This window comes from Salmo trutta, chromosome 38, assembly GCF_901001165.1.
Source record: "Salmo trutta chromosome 38, fSalTru1.1, whole genome shotgun sequence".
Lineage (NCBI taxonomy): Eukaryota > Metazoa > Chordata > Actinopteri > Salmoniformes > Salmonidae > Salmo > Salmo trutta.
Genome location: NC_042994.1, coordinates 17,058,303 through 17,080,618, shown reverse-complemented (window position 1 = coordinate 17,080,618; position 22,316 = coordinate 17,058,303). Strand labels below are relative to the sequence as shown.

Below are 22,316 nucleotides of genomic sequence, written 5' to 3'. Positions count from 1 at the left end.
TTTAGTTGTCTTTTTGCACTGAGTCAATTCCTCACGCTGCTGTTTCCAACGTCTTATCATCGACTCATTAAGACCAAGCTCCCGTGCAGCAGCTCTATTTCCTTTTCCAACAGCCAGATCAATCGCCTTCAACTTGAAAGCTGTCATCATATGCATTTCTCCGTGTCTTTGCCACGATGAGGGTGACAAAATGACTACCGTAATCAGAATGATGGGAAGTTTGAGAGCGCTCGATTTAATCTAAACAGTAAACAAAAAAGTTGTTTGACCTTAACCCGTTCGGCAATTTCATTGGTCCAATGAAAGCTGAATGCTGGCAAAAAACTGAGCACGTCACAGAATGTGTTTTTTTGGAGAAAACAAATGTGAAAGCGGGAAAAATCCATATATTAGCCACGTCATTGTTTAAGCCGCGATGTTCAAAGCGTGGGAAAAAAGTTGCGGCTTATAGTCTGGAATTTACGGTAATTTATGCCACTCCCCTAATATTGGGCAAATTAATGAATTTTCAAATAAGTTCAATACATTTTAGAATATTGTTGAATTCCGTTTTAATGTCTGGATTCTGTGACTCCGTATGTGTTTTCCGCAACGCGGATTCTATTGGGCCCTACTGTCCTAAAAACTCCTTTAATTCCTTTCTCATCTCTCTCACTCAGTAGCATTATCAACCACACAGCGCTACTAAGTGTATCTCTCCCCTCTATCATAGACAGTTCCAATCATGCATCGAAATACTTGTCAAATCGGACAAACACACCAAATGTGTTTTTTGTGCGCTAAGCCAGCCCCAGGCTCTATTGTAGTAATATTGTAGTAATGAGTACTAGTGTACAAAAGGTTACCAAAGGTTGAGATCATCAACTAACATAAGTGAGGGCAGGGACATTTCCCAGTTTACAGTCAACTCTGATAACTGATAAATGCAATGGCTTGGGACAGTTGTGACAGTTTGCACTTAACCGGAACACGCAGTTAGTTATCAGAGGCAATTAAAAATTAAGTAATTGAATTGGGACGAGGAGCTATATTGCACTTTTTGAACAGTTTATCTAAAGTGCACTTATCAGGAGTCGACTGTAGTGCAAGATGACACCATTGAATTTTCCATTTAGAATATGTGAGTTCATTTTCAGCTAGAGTTCTTGGATTTGTTGGCCGTCAGACGAACAAACAAATTGTGTGACTCCATTCTTGCTTATAAGACACTTATAAAATAAGCTCAGGCTATGCCATGCACACAGCATAAAGAGAGCCAGCCAAGGTCAACATTGATAACTATGGCCCGCGGTAGTCGACGGAAAATGGAAGGGTGTGACATGTGTCTGGTCTAATTAGCTTTGTTTGCGCCCCACTAAGTCCCCTGTCGTTGCGATGCTAAGAGCTTGCTCTCTGAACTCTCCCTGCAGTAGCAGCAAAGCTGAAGATTAGTGCCGAGCCTGTCTAGCTGTGGAGAGTTGAGCTTTTTACTCTCCGCCTGACGGATTTGTGTGACCGGTCACTTTAGCGTCCTGCTGCACTATGTAACCGAAGCTAACATGCGTTCTACAGTATTACTATTATTGTATTAGTCTTGTTTTTTCAGTTGCAAGTCTTAAGAAAGTTACAGTGTATGACTGGCAAGCAAAGCCAGGATAGCAGCTTTCGCGCTCGATAGGCGCCACAGGTCACAGAGTGAGTAATCAATGTGGTTTGTCATGTGCTCTTTGGAGACCCATCAATCTTGGTTGTTGTGTCTGTTTGTTCGTTTAGTCTATCTCTCTCTCTTACTGACTATTATCCACCTATGGTACCTGTAGCACGCTGTTCGATAATCTCAACGTGAGTGTGAGTAATCGATGTGTTGTATCATGTGCTTTGGAGACACAGCAATCTCAGCTGTTGTGTCTGTTGTTTGTTAAGTCTCGCTTACAGTCTCTTATTGACTAATATAACGGTTCTAGACGCACCTGTTAGGTCTGTTGTGTCTGCTCTGCGTGGCTGTTTGACCCTGACAAAAGTTCTCCTCTGCTGTTTTTCTGTTTTGTCTGCAGGTTGAGTGTGGTGTTGTGAGCGACAGGATGACCAGTCTCTGAGGAAAAAGGAGCAGACTCTGAGGAAAAAGGAGACAGAGGAGTGAGTGTTCACCGTGGGAGAGCTCTTCATCACTCTACCCCCCCCCCTGACAGCTGCACCAATGTTCTCTCCCGACCAGGAAAACATCTCCACCACCCCAGCCTCCACCAAAGTGCCAGTCAAATACGGAGAGCTCATTGTTCTGGGGTAAGAGGGGGTTTAATTGCATTTTGTTGCTTATGTACAGTACATAGGCCAGGGTTATCCCAATCTGATATTACTGAGGGTGGGGGGTGGGGTGAGATGAGGAGGGGGATTATTTAAGATACTCTTTGAAGAAGTAGGATTTCAGGTGCTTTCGGAAGATGTGCAGGGACTCTGCTGTCCTAGCTTCAGGGGGATGCTAGTTCCACCATTGGGGTGCCAGGACAGAATAGAGCCTGGACTGGGCCAAGAGACCAAAGGTGGCAGAACGGAGTGCTCGGTTGGGGTGTAGCATAGCCTGAAGGTAGGGAGGGGCAGTTCCTCTTGCTGCTCCGTATGCAAGTACCATGGTCTTGTATCGCAAGCACAGTGAAGTACTAATACCTAGAAAACTATGCAAAACAATACGCACATTCCAAAAGTAAAAAATAAAGAAATTAAGAAATATCAGAACGAGCAATGTCAGAGTCCGGAATATAAATATATCAGTGGAGGCTGGTGGGAGGAGCTATAGGAGGACGGGGTCATTGTAATGCCTTTAATGGAATAAATGGAACGGAGTGAAACGTGGTTTCCATATGTGTGATGTGTTTGATACCATTCCATTGATTCCATTCCAGCCATTACAATGAGCCCGTCCTCCTATATCTCCGCCGACCAGCCTCCGCTATATATATATATATATATATATATATATATATACAGTGCATTCTGAAAGTATTCAGACCCCTTCCCTTTTTCACATTTTGTTACGTTACAGGCTTATTATAAAATAGATTAAATATGATTTTTTTCTCATCAATCGACACACATAAATACCTTATTTACATAAGTATTCAGACCCTTTGCTATTAGAGCTCAGGTGCATACTGTTTCCATTGATCATCCCTGAAATGTTTCTACAACTTGATTGGAGTCCACCTGTGGTAAATTCAGTTGTTTGGAAATGATTCAGAAAGGCTGTCTACTTAAGGTCCCAAAGTTGACAGTGCATGTCAGCGCAAAAACCAAGCCATGAGGTCGAAGGAATTGTCTGTAGAACTCCGAGACAGGATTGTGTCGAGGCACAGATCTGGGGAAGGGTAACAAAAAATGTCTGCAGCATTGACGGTACCCAAGAAAACAGTGGCCTCCGTCATAAATGGAAGAAGTTTGGAACCACCAAGACTCTTCCTAGAGCTGGCTGCCCGGCCAAACTGAGCAATCGGGGGAGAAGGGCCTTGGTCAGGGAGGTGACCAAGAACCCGATGGTCACTCTGACAGAGCTCCAGAGTTCCTCTGTGGCGATGAGAGAATTGTCCAGAGGGACAACCATCTCTGCAGCACTGCACCAATCAGACCTTTATGGTAGTGGCCAGACGGAAGCCACTCCTCAGTAAAAGGCACTTGACAGCCCGTTTGGAGTTTGCCGAAAGGCACCTAAAGGACTCTCAGACCATGAGAAACAAGATTCTCTGGTCTGATGAAACCACAATTGAACTCTTTGGCCTGAATGCCAAGCGTCACATCTGTAGGAAACCTGGCACCATCCCTACGGTGAAGCATGGTGGTGGCAGCATCATGCTGTGGGGAAGTTTTTCAGTGTAGATAGTGTTAAACAAATCAGAATAGATTTTAGATTTTAGATTCCCTTTGCCTTGATGACAACTTTGCACACTCTTGGCCTTCTCTCAACCACCTTCATGAGGAATACTTTTCCAACAGTCTTGAAGGAGTTCCCACATATGTGACTAGTTTCAGGAAACTTGGTGTATGTCGCAAGTCACGACTTCACAGGAGACCTATTTGAATGTTTATTTATATTTTTTATCAAAATGAATTTTTTGGCAAAAATGCCTTCTGGAACATTTGAACTTTCATGTGCCTTAATAACAAACTTGTATGCCATCTAAAAATACGAATAAAGTTGTTAAATTACGAGCCTAGTTGGTTTAGCCACAGAAAAAGTCAGGAACCTTCCCACTAGCCATGATTGGCTGAGATAATGAATGGGCTGTACATGCCGAGAGATGAGTTTCGGATTGGTCTGCCGTGTAGAATCTTCTGTCTATAAAATGAGCTGCTCGTTATGTGTAGATAATCCTTTCTACTGCAGTTTTTTTCGAAAGATATAACATTAACCATGGAGAACTGCAAATGTGTTACTAATGCTCTCAATAACATTGCCGCCTTGAATTTATCAGGCGCTATCGACAAAGGCAGTGGGAAAAAGTTGTGATGGACTACTTTCAGGAGGGCGATAGTACCATGCTGACTCTCTCTGACTCTGAAAATGAATCAGACGTTGAGGATATCCCTGATTTAGGTAAAAACATTTTCATTGAAATAGACATTGTAGAGTCTTCTGATGACAGTGATGGGGAAGAAACGGCGATCAACATTGTTGTTGTCACGGAAGAAGTTGACCGAGTTTTGAAATCAGTGGAATGTCTGGTAGAAGCAGAGTATGATAAGGAGATGAATACAATTCTGTCGTTTGATTGCAAATGCAGAGGGAGTCGAAAAGAGAAGACAGGTGGCTGTTGTATAAAACACCTGCCTCCGGATGACATCTTCAAACTAAGGGCAACCATGGCATCCGTGACAGAGAGGGAGAAAGATCTGATGATTCTTATGGCATTGCACATGGTCAGTGTGAACCAGAGTGACTTGACACAACGGGCCAAGCAAGCTGTACAAATAAAACGGAAACGACACAGGACGTCTTATTTAATGAAAGGGGTTGCAGTCTGGCGTGAAGCATTCATCCATGCATACAGGTAAGAGTCCAGCTACAGTTTCAGATATTATACGTTTTTAATTTTGTCAGAAAGTTGTTTTCATTGCAATTCAAAGCTTACTGTTAGCTAGTGTATGATCTGTGTAGTAATATTATCTCAGAAAGCCATTTGCATTGCTAATTATAGCCTAATGTTAGCTAGCCAACATTGAACCTATTTGGTTGACTTGTGCTAGCTATGATGATCGGTTTGTATTGCTAGTACTCTATGGATTGGGATTATGGTTCATTGTTTAGCTAGCTACATGTCTAAACAAAAGACTCCAAGTTAAAGCGTACTGTTAGCTAGCTAGCTGATGTTAGATGGCTGGATCGGTAGCTAACATTACGTGTATGATCTGTGTAGTAATATTATCTCAGCAAGCCATTTGCATTGCTAGTTATAGCCTAATGTTAGCTAGCTAACTAGCTAACATTGAACCTATTTGGTTACCTTTAGTTAGCTATGACAATCGGTTTGTATTGCTAGTACTCTATGGATTGGGATTATGGTTAATTGTTTAGCTAGCTAGCTAAGTATCCACTTCGCCAGATGATTACATGATCCATGAAGTTAGCCAGGTTTGTCTGATGGTGATTACGGCTACCTACTGTATAATAATGCTAACATATTTGTGTCTGGAATTTGTCTTTCAGCATCAGTAGAACACGTCTGACTCTCCTCCACCAGTCATACAAGGAGAATGCCTCCCATCAAAAAGAGAGCTGGCCCAAGCAAGAACAGCTTACACCTGAATCATGAGGACTTGCAGCGAGATGTGAACTTCATCAACAACTACGCAGAGGATAATGCAATAGCATTACCAGGACTCCACCCAGTACACAAATACTTTGGTGGAAAGCTGCTGCCATCTCAAGAACAGATTGAACACTTTGTCTGAGATTGCTGGTGTTGTGAAGGACAGTACTGTGACAGTGGTCAACATCCCACAGCTGGTTGGACTGGAGGATGGTACGGTGCTGGTGGAAAGCTATGGCTGGCAACAACACCTGGCTCTGTACTTCAGGCCGCTGCCACAGATCAAGCAGTACCAGCACTTCAGGTGAATATCATTTTCATTGCATTGTATGAGGTTATTCTTCTTATCTAAACTTGGGAGGTGAATTGATGTTATGCAAGGTTGTAATGTCTTCCCATTTTTATTTTTTTATTTCCTGTTTTACATCTTCGATGCTCTGAAGCCTGGTGTTGTTGTCGGCAAGGAGCGTTTGGACTCAGTCTGGACCAGGTTTCAGCTGCTGCACAACACTGACATCCTCCCTCCCATAGATGATCTGCCTGTACAAGCACCACCTGGACTGGACACAGCTAGACCAACTCATCTTTCTGAGAAGATCAGGGAGTTTTGCGACCAAGAGGCTATGTACATCACATGCCCTGCACCAAAGGCAAGGGCAGGACAGCAACGGGCTGTCCGAATATAGATTCCTTTGTTCATTCGTGGTTCGGACGGACCAGTTCATCACTGGGTGAGAGTTCCCAGTCATCAGCGCTATCTGCAGTGCCTCTATAGACATTCACATCACTTTGTCCTATAACACACACGCCATGTGTTGCTGCTACTATTTTTTTTTTATCCTGCTGCTCAGCCACTTTACCCCTCACTGTATGCATATAACTACCTCATCTATCACCAGTATCACTGATATTGTTATTAATATTGTTCTTGTATATACTGTATATTATTTTGTTCTTTCTCTACTGGCATTGACACTTGTTATTTTTTCTTTATATTGACACTATCTATTTTTGCAAGTAACCATTTGGCTGTACTGTTTACACCTTCTGTAGATACCCATCCATTTAGCAAGATGTGGCTGGGGGTTATAGCATTTCTTTCACATGACCCATCAATTTAGACAAGTGTGTCTGGGTAAGCGTCAACTAATATTGATGAAATATTTTTATCTGGACACGTTCTGTTTACCTGGAATACTACTTCTACCACTTTTAGTCTTAATCTTTATCACACTACATGACCTTTAGCACATGACCTCACATGTGAATCCTTAAAGAGATGGGTGGGGCTAAGGCTTAAGAGGGTGTGAACAATGCTGAATGGGTGTAGACAAAAGAGCTGTCCAGTAGGTGAACCAAAATATTCTAGGGCCATTTTCTTAAAAAGTGGAGTTATAAGTTTATCAATGTTCAAAGCAGAATGACTTTCCCATTGTTCCGCAAATGCAGTGTATGATATACCATTTTGTAGCTCTGAGTTTCTACTTTTATCAAATGTAAAAATACAATTTGCTACAGAAGATAGAATCAAGGCTGAATCATATGCTGAGCACATGTTGGCTGCTTTTCTATCACTCTGTGGTTCAACTCATCCCAAACCAACTCAGTTGGTTTGAGGTCGGGTGATTGTAGACGCCAGGTCATCTGATGCAGCACTCCATCACTCTACTTGGTCAAATAGCCCTTACACAGCCTGGAGGTGTGTTTTGGGTCATTGTCCTGTTGAAAACCAACTGAGCACAAACCAGATGGGATGGCGTATCACTGCAGAATGCCGTGGTAGCCATGCTGGTTAAGTGTGCCTTGAGTTCTAAATAAATCACTGACAGTGTCACCAGCAAAGCACCCCAAACCATCACACCTCCTCCTCCATACTTATTGGTGGGAACCACACATGCAGAGATCATCCGTTCACCTACTCTGCGTCTCACAAAGACAGTGGTTGGAACCAAAAATCTCAAATTTGGACTCATCAGACCAAAGGACAGATTTCCACAGGTCTAATGTCCATTGCTTGTGTTTCTTGGCCCAAGCAAGTCTCTTCTTATTATTGGTGTCCTTTAGTAGTGGTTTCTTTTCAGCAATATGACCATGAAGGCCTGATTCACGTAGTCTTCTCTGAACAGCTGATGTTGAGATGTGTCTGTTACTTGAACTCTGCGAAGCATTTATTTGGGCTGCAATCTGAGGTTCAGTTAACTCTAATGAACTTATCTCTGCAGCAGAGCTAACTCTGGGTCTTCCTTTCCTGTGGCGGTCTTCATGAGAGCCAGTTTCATCATTGATGGTTTTTGCGACTGCACTTGAAGAAACTTTCAGATTTCTTCTTCATGTCTTAAAGTAATGATGGACTGTCATTTCTCTTTGCTTATTTGAGCTGTTCTTGCCATAATATGGACTTAGTATTTTACCAAATAGGGCTATCTTCTGTATAATACCCATACCTTGTCACAACACAACTGATTGGCTCAAACTCATTAAGAAGGAAAGAAATTCCAGAAATGAACTTTTAACAAGGCACACCTGTTAATTGAAATGCATTCCAGGTGACTACCTCATGAAGCTGGTTGAGAGAATGCCAAGAGTGTGCAAAGCTGTCATCAAGGCAAAGGGTGACTACTTTGAAGAATCTCAAATATAACATGTATTTCATTTGTTTAACACTTTTAGCTACCGCATGATTCCATATGTGTTATTTCATAGTTTTGATGTTTTCACTATTATTCTACAATGTAGAAAAATGCAAAAAATTAAGAAAAACCCTTGAATGAGTAGGTGTGTTCAAACTTTTGACTGGTACTAATATATATATATATAAATATATATATATATATATATAATATATAAACAGTATGGGTAGTGTATGAATAGAAAAGATGTGTACAGCAGTAGTTATATAGGAAGCAGGTACTCTTCCTGGGGTCCACACAAAACATGAAACATTACATAATACACAATATGAATAGACAAGAACAGAACTACATAAATTTAAAACATCACACATAATCTACATTTCAGCACATACACACGAAATATCTAGGTCAAGTAGGGGAGAGGCATTGTGCCGTGATGTGTTGCCTTTTCTGTTTTTTTTAAACCAGGTTTGCTGTTCATTTGAGTAATCTGATATGGAAGGGAGTTCCATGCAATCATGGCTCTAAATAATACTGTACTTTTTCTTGAATATGTTCTGGATTTGGGGACTGTGAAAAGACCCCTGGTAACATGTCTGGTGGGGTAAGTGTGTGTGTCAGAGCTGTGTGTAAGTTGACTATGCAAACCATCTGGAATTGTCTCATGAAAAGAAGAAGTAATGCAGTCAGTCTCTCCTCTACTTTTAGCTAAGAGAAACTGGCATGCATAGTATTGATATTAGCCCTCTGATTATAGTGAAGAGCAAGACGTGCTGCTCTATGGGCCAGCTGTAGTTTTCTAGGTCCTTCTTTGCAACACCTGACCATATGACTGGGCAATAATCAAGATAAGATAAAACTAGACTCTGCAGGAGTTTGGTGTCAAAAAAGCAGAGCATCTCTTTATCACTGACAGACCATGTAAACATTATTAAAGTAACCAGTGTTCAATGACTCTACGTACATAGGGCAAAGTAGTCTCTAAGGTACAGGGTAGAGTACCTGGTGGTAGCTAGCTAGTAACAGTGACTAAGGTTCAGGGCAGGGTACTGGGAGGAGGCCAGCTAGTTTAACATTCTGATGGCCTGGAGATAGAAGCTGTTTAATTAACAGTGTCTCGGTCCCAGCTTTGATGCACCTGTACTGTTTCCACCTTCTAGACGGTAGCGGGGTGAACGGGCCATGGCTTGGGTGGCTGAGATCCTTGATGATCATCTTGGCCTTCCTGTGACACCGGGTGCTGTAGACATCCTGGATGGCAGGCAGTGTGCCCCCGATGATGCGTTGGGCCGACCACACCACCCTCTGGAGAGCATCAGTGCAATTGCTGTACCAGACGGTGATACAGCAATGGTGCATCTGTAGAAGTTTCTGAGGATCCTAGTGGCCAAGCCGAATCTCTTCCGCCTCCTGAGGTTGAAGAAGCGCTGTAGCGCCTTTTTCACCACACTGTCTGTGTGAAGGGACCATTTCAGGTCGTCAGTGATGTGCACGCCAAGGAATTTGAAGCTTTTGGCCTTCTTGCCTGCGGCCCTGTCGATGTGGATGGGGGCGTGCTCTCTCTGCTGTCTCCTGTAGTCCACGATCAGCTCTTTTGTTTTGTTGACATTGAGGGAGAGGTTATTCTCCTGGCACCACTCCGCCAGGGCTCTCACCTCCTTCCTGTAGGCTGTCTCGTCATTGTTGGTTATCAGGCCGACCACTGTTGTGTCATCAGCAAACTTGATGATTTAGTTGGAGACTTGCATAGCCACGCATGGATGAACAGAGAGTACATGAGAGGGCTGAGCACACACCACTGTGGTGTTGTCGCTTACCTTCACTGCTTGGGGTCGGCCAGTCTGGAGTTGCACAGGGCAGGGTTCAGACCCAGGGCCTTGAGCTTAGTGATGAGCTTGGAGGGCACTATGGTGTTGAAGGCTGAGCTGTTGTCGATGAACAGCATTCTCACATCATTATTTCTCTTGTGTGTCTCTTGATAGGGCAGTGTGCAGTACAATGGTGAATGCTTCGTCCGTGGATCTGTTGGGGCGGTATGTAAATTGTATGGGTTCTAGGTTGTCGGGTAAGGTGGAGGTGATATGGCCCTTAACTAGCCTTTCAAAGCACTTCACGATGAAAGAAGTGAGTGCTAGGGGGAAATGGTCATTTAGTTCAGTTACATTCACTTTCTTGGGTACAGGAACAATGGAGGATCTTGAAGCAGTCTGGACACGATTAAAGAAATTGGGTGTGTTACTCAGGGCTGGAATGAAAGCACCCAAGTAAATCTCCAGGACCATTTCCTGGATTGAACAGCCATAGTCATGTGGTGCAATCATTTTTTTGAGGTTTGAAACAGTCCTGTTCAATGCATAGCAACATGCAGTGCCTTCCCAAAGTATTCACACCCCTTATTCCACATTTTTTTGTGTTACAAAGTGGGATTAAAATGTATTTAATATGCATTTTTTGTCAACGATCTACACAAAATACTTTGTAATGTCAAAGTGGAAGAAAAATCTAAAATGTGTCAAAAATTCATAAAAAATAAAACACTAATATATCTTGATTAGATAAGTATTCAACCGCCTGAGCCAATACATGTTAGAATCACCTTTGGCAGCGATTACAGCTGTGAGTCTTTCTGGGTAAGTCTCTAAGAGCTTTCCACACCTGGATTGTGCAATGTTTGCCCATTATTCTTTTCAAGTTCTGTTAAATTGGTTGTTGATCATTGCTAGACAACCATTTTCAGGTCTTTCCATAGATTTTCAAGCAGATTTAAGTCAAAACTGTAACTCGGCTACTCAGGAACATTCACTGTCTTCTTGGTAAGTAACTCTAGTCTAGATTAGGCCTTGTGTTTTAGGTTATTGTCCTGCTGAAAGGTGAATTCATCTCCCAGTGTCTGATGGAAAGCAGATTAAACCAGGCTTTCCTCTAAGATGTTGCCTGTGCTTAGCTCAATTCCGCATCTTTTTTATCCTGAAAAACTCCCCAGTCCTTAACGATTACAAGTATACCCATAACATTATGCAGTCACCACTATTCTTGAAAACATGGAGAGTGGTTCTCAGTAATGTGTTGTAGTGGATTTGCCCCAAACGTAACACTTTGTATTCAGGACAAAAGGTGAATTGCTTTGTCACATTTTTTACAGTGCCTTGTTGTCACGACTCCTACCGAAGGTAGCTCCCCCTCCTGCTCGGGTGGCGCTCCGCGGTCGTCGTCACCGGCCTACTAGCTGCCACTGATTCCCCTTTTTCCCCCTTTCCGTTTATTGTTTGCACCTGTTTTTGTATTGGGCTGATTCGCTGGGCTATTTAGCCAGTAGGCCCGCCTGCTCTGTGTGCGGCATTATATTCTGTGTGTTGCTTATGTACACGCTCATTGTGTTTATGGTGCTAGTGCATGTTTTGCGCCGACTATTTTCTGTCCCCTGTGTTTGGGGCACTTTGGTTTTGTGTGCGCTCTGGATCGCTGTTGGGGTGGCTTGTGTTCGCCGTTGTGTTCATTAAAAACACTACCCTTTATTCTCTGCTTCCTGCGCCTGCCTCCTCACCCACTACGCCCAAGCCTTACACTTGTTAGTTGTTAGTTACTTAGTGCCTTGTTGCAAACAGGATGCTTGTTTTGGAATAATTTTTATTCTGTACAGGCTTCCTTCTTTCCACTCTGTCATTTAGGTTTGTTGTGGAGTAACTGCAATGTTTTCTCCTATCACAGCCATTAAAACTCTGTTACTGTTTTAAAGTCCCTATTGGCCTCATGGTGAAATCCCTACCAATAGGTGCCCTTCTTTGCGAGGCATTGGAAGACCTGTGTGTGTTTGAAAATCACAGCTTGACTGATGGGCCTTACAGATAATTATATGTGTGTACAGAGATGAGGTAGTCATTCAAAAATCATGTTAAACACTAGTTATGTGACTTGTTAACCTATTTTTTTACTTCTGAATTTATTTAGGCTTGCCATAAAAAAAAAGACGTTAAGTAGTTATTGACACAAGACATTTCAGCTTTTCATTTTTTTTTATTAATTTGTAGAACAATTCCACTTTCACATTATGGGGTGTTGTGTTTACACCAGTAATCAAACAATTCAGGATGTAACACAAACAAATGTGGAAAAAGTCAAGGGATTTGAATACTTTCTGAAGGCACTGTACATGTTAAATTATTGCCAACTGTGGTATGCTTCAACTGTGCTACGTGGAGGTTCTTTGAAATAAATGCCAGTCAGCCCTTATGCTCTAAATGTGAACCACATTGTTCCAACTTCCAACAGACACAATTGTACATGTTCATTTACGACATTTGAACTGGGCAGTTTTGTTTCTTCTAAAAAAGGGGGAGCAGGGTGGTTCAATCTAAATCCAGTTAAATGCACACTGCAACTCAGCCACAGTGAGGGTAAACAAAGAACGCTGCTGGCTTCCTGTGTAGGACGTTTTTTCGGACATAGGAGAATGTAGCCTATGTGGCGCAGAGTGAGGGAGGATGTGAGCTGAGTTGTTGGAAGGTTGTTATGGCTTCAAAAGTATTATGTCACGTTCACATTGTATTCAGCAATAGAATTCAACTGAAAAGAAAACAATGTTCAACTGACAATTAAGAGTTCATAGACTACTTTCTTTTTTCAGATCCAAATAGTTAACAAATGCATTGGTTGTCTCAGTTAGCACTGGATTTAATGCTACTAATTAAGATGTGAAATGAGTGAATGCACTCTTTATTCTTCAGCTTGTCCAGGAAAAGTAGGTAGCTGATTACGTTTGATGAAGTAACAGGAAAGCCCTCATTTCCCAATGAAATCTTTGCACTCGTGCGGTCTGAAAGTTGAATGTTTACACAGCAGATGCTGGCAGGGGTAAGCGACCAAAAGATAACCTCATAGCTTAGCTCCTCTGATTGGACGAAAGAGGATTGTTTTAATGGAGATCTGACTGAAACAAACCCAAAGCTGACGGCGAGTGTGACCCTATTCCACCAAGGAGTTACTGTAAAGTAGAGGTCCCCTCTCAATTGTCACTTTCTTTTAGAAGTGGGTTGAATGACTTCATTACATTTACATTTTAGTCATTTAGCAGACACTTTTATCCAGAGCGACTTACAGGAGCAATTAGGGTTAAGTGCCTTGCTCAAGGGCACATCAACAGTTCTCATTCATTTCCCTTTTAAATGGGTTTACAGTGGTTAAACTATTTGTTTTAGTTGTGTTAAGAGTCTTAGTTAGCATAGTCTTATTTTCACATATAAAAAATAATTCTAAATAAAAATGTACACTGTGGCCAAAAGTATGTGGACACCTGCTCCATCTCGTTCCAAAATCATGGGCATTAATGTGGAGTTGGTCCCCCGTTTGCTGCAATAAAAGCATCCACTCCGATGGAAAGGCTTTCCACTAGATGTTGGAACAATGCTGCGGGGACATGCTTCCATTCAGCCACAAGAGCATTAGTGAGGTCGGGGACTGATGTTGGGCGATTAGGCCTGGTTCGCAGTTGGCATTCCAATTCATCCCAAAGGTGTACAGCTATTTTCAGGTCTCTCCAGAGATGTTTGATCGGGTTAAAGTCCGGGGTCTGGCTGGGCCACTCAAGAACATTCAGAGACTAGGGTCGTTGTCCTGTTGGAAGGTGAACCTTCGCCCCAGTCTTGAGGTCCTGAGTGCTCTGCAGCAGGTTTTCATCAAGGATCTCTCTGTACTTTTCTCCATTCATCTTTCCCTCAATACTGACTAGTCTCCCAGTACCTGCCACTGAAAAGCATCCCCACCGCATGATGCTGCCACCATCACGCTTCACTGTAGGGATGGTGCCAGGTTTCCTCCAGACACACATGACACTTGGCATTCAGGGCAAAGAGTTCAATCTTGGTTTCATCAGACCAGAGAATCTTGTTTCTCATTGTCTGAGAGTCTTTCGGTGCCTTTTGACAAACTCCAAGGGCTGTCATGTGCCTTTTGTTCATCTGGCCACTCTACCATAAAGGCTTGATTGGTGGAGTGCTGCAGAGACGGTTTTCCTTCTGGACGATTCTCCCATCTCCACAGAGGAACTCTGAAGCCATGTCAGAGTGACAATCGGTTTCTTGGTCACCTCCCTGACCAAGGCCCTTCTCCCTCGATTGCTCAGTTTGGCCGGGTGGCCAGCTCTAGGAAGAGTCTTGGTGGTTCCAAGGAGCCACTGTGTTCTTGGGGACCTTCAATACTGCAGACATTTTTTGTTACCCATCCCCAGATCTGTGCTTCGACACAATCCTGTCTTGGAGCTCTACGGACAGTTCCTTTGACCTCATGGCTTAGTTTTTGCGTTGACATGCACTGTCAACTGTGGGACCTTATATAGACAGATGTGTACTTTTCCAAATCATGTCCAATCAAGTGAATTTTCCACAGGTGGACTCCAATCAAGTTGTAGAAACATGTAGAAACAGGATGATCAATGGTAACAAGATGCACCTGAGCTCGATTTTGAGTCTGATTTTAAAGGGTCTGAATACTTATGTAAATAAGCTATTTGGCCAAATAAAAATAAGAAATGTTTTTTAGAATAAGGCTGTAATGTAACAAAATGTGGAAAAAGTCAAGGGGTGTGAATACATTCCGAATGCACTGTCTATATCCTATATGATGAAACAAACAATCAACAGCTTATTTTGTACTGTAACTTTTGATGGTTCCCCCTAGCCTGGTCTCATACTGGTATGACACCAAATAAATACGGAGAGGAGTTTGCTAAAGCACGAAACAGACTGGAACACCAGTCTAGGATCCCACTGCCAGGATGTCTTGATTAAAATGGTTCATTTATATGGGGTGTGTTCTTGTCTACACAGGTACAATGGCTCCCTACCCAGCGGAGACAGGGGGAGGCGGAAAAGCCGCTTTGCACTGTGCCGGAGACCCAAGGCCAGCGGGGTGAAACCCAGCACAGTGCACGTGGCGTGTACACCTCAGGCAGCCAAGGTAGGAGCTAGGAAACAGTCAGTAGAAATATATAATGTAACGTATGCTTGATAAAAACACACGCTTCTCTCTATAAGAGGCATTATATCTCCACTCAGAACGAGGGCGCCTGAAGTAAATGTAATTGGTAACGACATCATCCGGCTACTCCTAACATCAAACTTTTCCCCCACCACCTGCAGGCCATCAGCAACAAGGACCAGCACAGTATCTCCTACACTCTGTCCCGGGCCCAGACGGTGGTGGTGGAGTACACTCATGACAGCAATACAGACATGTTCCAGGTGAGTGTGTCCTCAGCCTGTCCTCACTGGTCCCAGATCTGTTGTGCTGTCTTGCCAACTCATGGTCGACTGTGTGATCACGCTCTCCGTAGCCGATGTGAGTAAGACCTTATATAACTCTAACTAATAAATGGCATGAAAACGATAGAAGACTTGGCTAACAGGGAACAGTCTTAGTGAAAGCACTAATGGTTGAGAGACCACATAAAAAGGAGACAAGGAAAGGAAGCCATTTGAGTACTGAGACATAGAATACATATCTGGGATTCCTAAAGCTAATCTAAATAAAGAACTGAATCAGTTTAGTTACTATATATGCCTCTCCAAAAGTTTTTTTGCAAGAACATTACTAAAGCTAAAAGGAGTATACACTGATCATTCATATACCTCTTCCCTTCGATCCCAGATTGGGCGTTCCACAGAGAGCCCCATAGACTTTGTGGTGACGGACACGGTGCCTGGCAGCCAGCAGAGCCACGGGGGGGAGGGCCAGACCCAGACCCAGTCTATCCAGAGCACCATCTCGCGCTTTGCCTGCCGCATCATCTGCCAGCGGAGCCCGCCGTACACCGCTCACATCTACGCCGCCGGCTTCGACTCCTCCAAGAACATCTTCCTGGGGGTGAGTTGGTGATTGTGGTGAAAACAAAATAGCTGCCATATAATTAGGATAGAAATACTACTAATATGATATACTGTTTCTCTGTAAGCATTTGCAATTAGCATGCATGATGCAATGATGTTTAGAAGTCATAATGTCACCTTGAAATAACTATGAACTATTAGAACTAAAAGTATTACACGCATATTTCTGAAACTCTCCTTTTCTATTTTCTATCCCTTCTTTCCCCCAGGAGAAGGCAGCCAAGTGGAGGATACAGGAAGGACAGATGGACGGGCTGACCACTAATGGCGTGCTGGTGATGCACCCTCGCCACGGCTTCACGCAGGACTCCAAGCCGGGCGTGTGGAGAGAGATCTCTGTCTGTGGCAATGTCTTCACCCTCAGAGAGACCCGCTCTGCCCAGCAACGGGGCAAGATGGTGGGTAGCTAGTAGATACATACACAGACACAAGCATGCACACAAGCACACGTACACACACAGATGCGTGCGCACACATGAAGTAACAAGCACTAACATGTGCAGATGTTCACACACACACTCCTGTGCAGTCGCATTGAGTGATTCTCCTCCCTGTCAGCCGTGCTTTGCCATTATTTTGCAGGGACATTGTTTTAAGAAGCTGTTTCTGAAGCCTTAATACTGTACTAACTGAATGGAAGCCACCAGCTAATATCCCCAATTCTCACACTAACTTGGAAAAATGTATCTCTGGAACAATTTTTCAGAACATAGACTCTACCGTTCTCCAAAATGTTATTTTTGTGTAACTTCATTAAGCCATTGAACAACAGCTCTGTGATATGAGCAGATGGGACATCTTAACAAATGAATTAGTTATCTCAGTTGTACAGAATAGTCTGGTTGGATGGGCTCTAGCTTTTTGAGGTCTCTGTTTCTCAAGCACAGAAATCGGCCTCTGATTTATTATGTGATACAGTAGGTCTGTTATGTCACCGGAAATAACCTCCCCTGGAAAACCCTGACTCTAGACTTTTAAGTTCCATCCCTTCCTCCCAGAGACCACACAGTCAGTTTGGAAGATTTCAGTGTGTCAGAGGAATTCTCATAGGAATACCCCTCCCCCCTTCCTCACCGTCATTTTGGGAGGAATGACTGAGAGTCTGAGACATGCTGTTATTATGATTATGATGTGGTTTGGCCTTTAGACTTTAAAACTGAGGCACGAGAATGGCCGGGGGGGGGGGGGGGATCCAGAGAGCTGATGAGAGGAAGGGATGCTGGTTCAATGGGTTTAGTCACAGCAGGTCTGCACTCTGTCGGAAACAAAACCAAGATTTCTTCTTTCTGCTCTATTATTGAGGTACATACTGAAGGCCAATAATACAGGACAATGCTCAATATAATATACACTGCTCAAAAAAATAAAGGGAACACTAAAATAACACATCCTAGATCTGAATGAATAAAATAATCTTATTAAATACTTTTTTCTTTACATAGTTAAATGTGGTGACAACAAAATCACGCAAAAATAATCAATGGAAATCCATTTTATCAACCCATGGAGGTCTGGATTTGGAGTCACACTCAAAATTAAAGTGGAAAACCACACTACAGGCTGATCCAACTTTGATGTAATGTCCTTAAAACAAGTCAAAATGAGGCTCAGTAGTGTGTGTGGCCTCCACGTGCCTGTATGACCTCCCTACAATGCCTGGGCATGCTCCTGATGAGGTGGTGGATGGTCTCCTGAGGGATCTCCTCCCAGACCTGGACTAAAGCATCCGCCAACTCCTGGACAGTCTGTGGTGCAACGTGGCGTTGGTGGATGGAGCGAGACATGATGTCCCAGATGTGCTCAATTGGATTCAGGTCTGGGAAACGGGCGGGCCAGTCCATAGCATCAGTGCCTTCCTCTTGCAGGAACTGCTGACACACTCCAGCCACATGAGGTCTAGCATTGTCTTGCATTAGGAGGAACCCAGGGCCAACCGCACCAGCATATGGTCTCACAAGGGGTCTGAGGATCTCATCTCGGTACCTAATGGCAGTCAGGCTACCTCTGGCGAGCACATGGAGGGCTGTGCGGCCCCCCAAAGAAATACCACCCCACACCATGACTGACCCACCGCCAAACCGGTCATGCTGGAGGATGTTGCAGGCAGCAGAACGTTCTCCACGGCGTCTCCAGACTCTGTCACGTCTGTCACATGTGCTCAGTGTGAACCTGCTTTCATCTGTGAAGAGCACAGGGCGCCAGTGGCGAATTTGCCAATCTTGGTGTTCTCTGGCAAATGCCAAACATCCTGCACGGTGTTGGGCTGTAAGCACAACCCCCACCTGTGGACGTCGGGCCCTCATACCACCCTCATGGAGTCTGTTTCTGACCGTTTGAGCAGACACATGCACATTTGTGGCCTGCTGGAGGTCATTTTGCAGGGCTCTGGCAGTGCTCCTCCTTGCACAAAGGCGGAGGTAGCGGTCCTGCTGCTGGGTTGTTGCCCTCCTACGGCCTCCTCCACGTCTCCTGATGTACTGGCCTGTCTCCTGGTAGCGCCTCCATGCTCTGGACACTACGCTGACAGACACAGCAAACCTTCTTGCCACAGCTCACATTGATGTGCCATCCTGGATGAGCTGCACTACCTGAGCCACTTGTGTGGGTTGTAGACTCCGTCTCATGCTACCACTAGAGTGAAAGCACCGGCAGCATTCAAAAGTGACCAAAACATCAGCCAGGAAGCATAGGAACTGAGAAGTGGTCTGTGGTCACCACCTGCAGAACCACTCCTTTATTGGGGGTGTCTTGCTAATTGCCTATAATTTCCACCTGTTGTCTATTCCATTTGCACAACAGCATGTGAAATTTATTGTCAATCAGTGTTGCTTCCTAAGTGGACAGTTTGATTTCACAGAAGTGTGATTGACTTGGAGTTACATTGTGTTGTTTAAGTGTTCCCTTTATTTTTTTGAGCAGTGTACTTACAGTATCTCTCCTCACTCCAAACAAATGAAAAGCACTACATTAAGTCCAATAATGGAAAACCCAGGATCCCACCTTCACCCTACAGCTATTAAATTTGGCAACCATAGGTTGCCGTCTATTGGACCGTTGACACATTTAATCAAGGCAGACTGCAGAGCAACTCCATGTGGAGCATGTTTGTGTATTGTGTCTGTTAGTATCTTGCCATCTCTTTCCTAATATTTCTGTGTCTCTTGTCCTCACCTCTCTCCCATTGCAGGTGGAGAGCGAGAGCCAGGAACTGGTGGATGGCTCGCTGATCGACCTGTGCGGCGCCACCCTCCTGTGGCGCACGGCCGAGGGCCTCTCGCGCACTCCCACCGTGAAGCACCTGGAGGCCTTGAGGCAGGAGCTGAATGCCGGGCGGCCCCAGTGCCCCGTAGGTTTCAACACCTTGGCCTTCCCCAGCCTCCGCCGCAAGGAGATCCTGGATGAGAAACAGCCCTGGGCCTACCTCCGATGCGGCCATGTGCACGGCTACCACGCCTGGGGAGGCCAAGGACGGGAGCCCGAGGATGAGGTGGTGGAGGTGGGCCGTGAGAGGGAGTGCCCCATGTGCCGAACCAGGGGGCCGTATGTACCGTTATGGCTGGGGTGTGAGGCGGGGTTTTACTTGGACGCGGCACCGCCCACACACGCCTTTAGTCCATGCGGTCATGTGTGCTCGGAGAAGACGGCGGCGTTCTGGAGCCAGATCCCGCTGCCACACGGCACGCACACTTTCCACGCCGCGTGTCCGTTCTGCGTGCAGCAGCTGGCCGGCGAGAGCGGCTATCTCAGACTCATCTTCCAAGGGCCCCTGGACTAGATAATGGACAGCGGTCTCCTCCCAAACCCCAACTGACGCTTCACAACTACCAGGGTTGTGATCATTAGGGCACACAACCGAAAACATCTTAAAACGTTTTGCAACAGAAAATGAAAATTGTAGTTTCTTATTGGACAAATCCAGGTAGTCCCTCACTGTTTCAGACAGTTTTCTTCTGTTTGGTGGCTAATGAACATGACCCAAGGGCCATTCAATAACCAAGTGAATGGTGGAAAAACAGCTTAAAGGACTGTTAAACATTTCTTAACTTAAATATTTTGGAGAGCTACAGAATACTTTTTTGCTTTTTTTCCAAGTGACCTTTTTTCTAGCAGTGCTGTTTTCGATACTATAATTCTATTTTTATGTTAACAGTAAAAAAGCCCTACAGTATATGCTAACACAGAAAACTCTTCCACAGGTGCAGATTTGTAATGTTCTGATGCAAAATCCATTGTGAGGCTGTGTGTGTGTGTGGCTTGACCTTAATAGTCATTTCTTTTTCTATCTGAAACTTATGAGGCAATTGTAGCAGAAACAAGCATACTTTGTAATGCTAGCTACTGTTTTGGAATGACCTCCTTTTTCTTAGACATGAAGACCCATGTTGTTAAACTAGGCCTATTAAATCAATATTTGGCGATTGCATAAAAAAAGTGTTTATGGCCTTGTACCTTTTTTTACCATGAATCCCAACATGTACCCTATCTTAATGTTATCAATCACCACATCAACACGTAGGTATAAGGTGGTATTAGAAGGGGAAGAATTACATAATACAAAATAATATCACTTTTCAATCTGTGTACCCTTCTGCCCTTCTGAACAAGGACTGGAGAAACAGATCTATGAATTGACTGATGGAAACTTGTTGACAATGACACATATCTGAATGTCCAGAATGTATTCAAGCAAGCATCATTTTTTTTTCAATTGAAGTGTGGCCCTAAACACATTGACTTTTCAGATGGTATGAAAGTTTTCCTCTCTCATCTTCCATATGTACCTGCATTCAGTGTGTATATAATATTTATGTTTATGTTTGTGTGTATGTTAATTTACCCAGTGATTTGTACCCCAATTTAAGTAATGTGTGAGAGCTTATTTTCTTTACCGTTCAACCAACTTACATTCATGTTTTACCAGTTTGTTCTGCTTTATATCCTCTTGATCGCATGATGCCTTTATACAGGATGTTGAGTATTATTTCTGCAAAGAGGGTTGCTGTTGCAGACAACACATTTTTTTTACCAACTGGAAACAATAAAAGTTAAATGCTTTTAAATTGTTCACGTTTGTGTGAGTGCTCTCTCTTTTTCCAGTCCACTGTTGGAATCCAAGATCATCAAATCCACACTGGACAGAACTTATGTATACTAGATATTTGGTTTATTTAGCAAAAATAAACAAGATATGCAATAACATTCACCCTATTATACACAGTATTCCTTTGGATTGACAGTACTAGCTAGTTCACATAAAAATGACTTTTGCCACTTATGAGAATGTGAAAATTGTCAGTTGTAAGCAGTAGGTAGGAGATGAGCAACTATATTTGTATTTTTTTTTTAGGAACTCAGTCGGGGTCTCAACTTACTTAATAATAGAATACACAAGGTGCAATTTCAAAATTTGGTTGCGCATCAGCAGTCACTCAAATAGCCCAAGTTAGCTAAACGTTTTTTTGATTGGTAAGTTAGTCTAGCGGCCAGCTATCTAAACTTGTAATAAGCATGGTCAAATTACCAACCGGTGTGGGGCCCATTGATCATCAGTTATCATATTAAAAACTGCAAACATTTGCCTTCATCCTATGGCAAAATGACAACAGTGGCAGGCCTGATCACTAACAATGACGAGACAGCCTATAGGGAGGAGGTCAGAGACCTGGCGATGTGGTGCCAGGACAACAACCTCTTCCTCAATGTGAGCAAGACAAAGGAGCTGATCGTGGACTACAAGAAAAGGTGGGCCGAACAGGCCCCCATTAACATCAACAGGGAGCGGGTCGGGAGTTTCAACTATCATGGTTCAAACACACCAAGACAGTCGTGAAGAAGGCACGACAACACCTTTTCCCCCTCAGGAGACTGAAAAGATTTGGCATGAGTCCCCAGATCCTCAAAAAGTTCTACAGCTGCACCATCAAGAGCATCCTGACCGGTTGCATCAACGCCAGGTATAGTAACTGCTCGGCATCTGACCATAAGGCGCTACAGAGGGTAGTGCTTACGGCCCAGTACATCACTGA

General features: G+C 43.7%; 1 protein-coding gene across 2 annotated transcripts in view; it reads left to right on the top strand.

Moving 5' to 3' along the window:
- Nucleotides 1-21,355, top strand: part of LOC115177823 (E3 ubiquitin-protein ligase pellino homolog 1-like) — a 45,750-nt gene extending 24,395 nt beyond the window's left edge. Inside the window, exons 1-7 of one of the 2 annotated variants that reach the window (XM_029738807.1) lie at nt 6,042-6,081; nt 6,221-6,508; nt 15,232-15,361; nt 15,544-15,645; nt 16,052-16,267; nt 16,500-16,688; nt 19,478-21,355. In XM_029738807.1, coding sequence (XP_029594667.1) covers nt 6,309-6,508; nt 15,232-15,361; nt 15,544-15,645; nt 16,052-16,267; nt 16,500-16,688; nt 19,478-20,065 — 1,425 coding nt within the window. In that variant the 5' untranslated portion in view covers nt 6,042-6,081; nt 6,221-6,308 and the 3' untranslated portion in view covers nt 20,066-21,355. Of the gene's footprint in view, nt 1-2,033; nt 2,263-6,041; nt 6,082-6,220; nt 6,509-15,231; nt 15,362-15,543; nt 15,646-16,051; nt 16,268-16,499; nt 16,689-19,477 lie in introns of those variants that run through there. The other variant, XM_029738808.1, reaches the window with a different exon arrangement.
- Nucleotides 21,356-22,316: the final 961 nt, after the last annotated feature.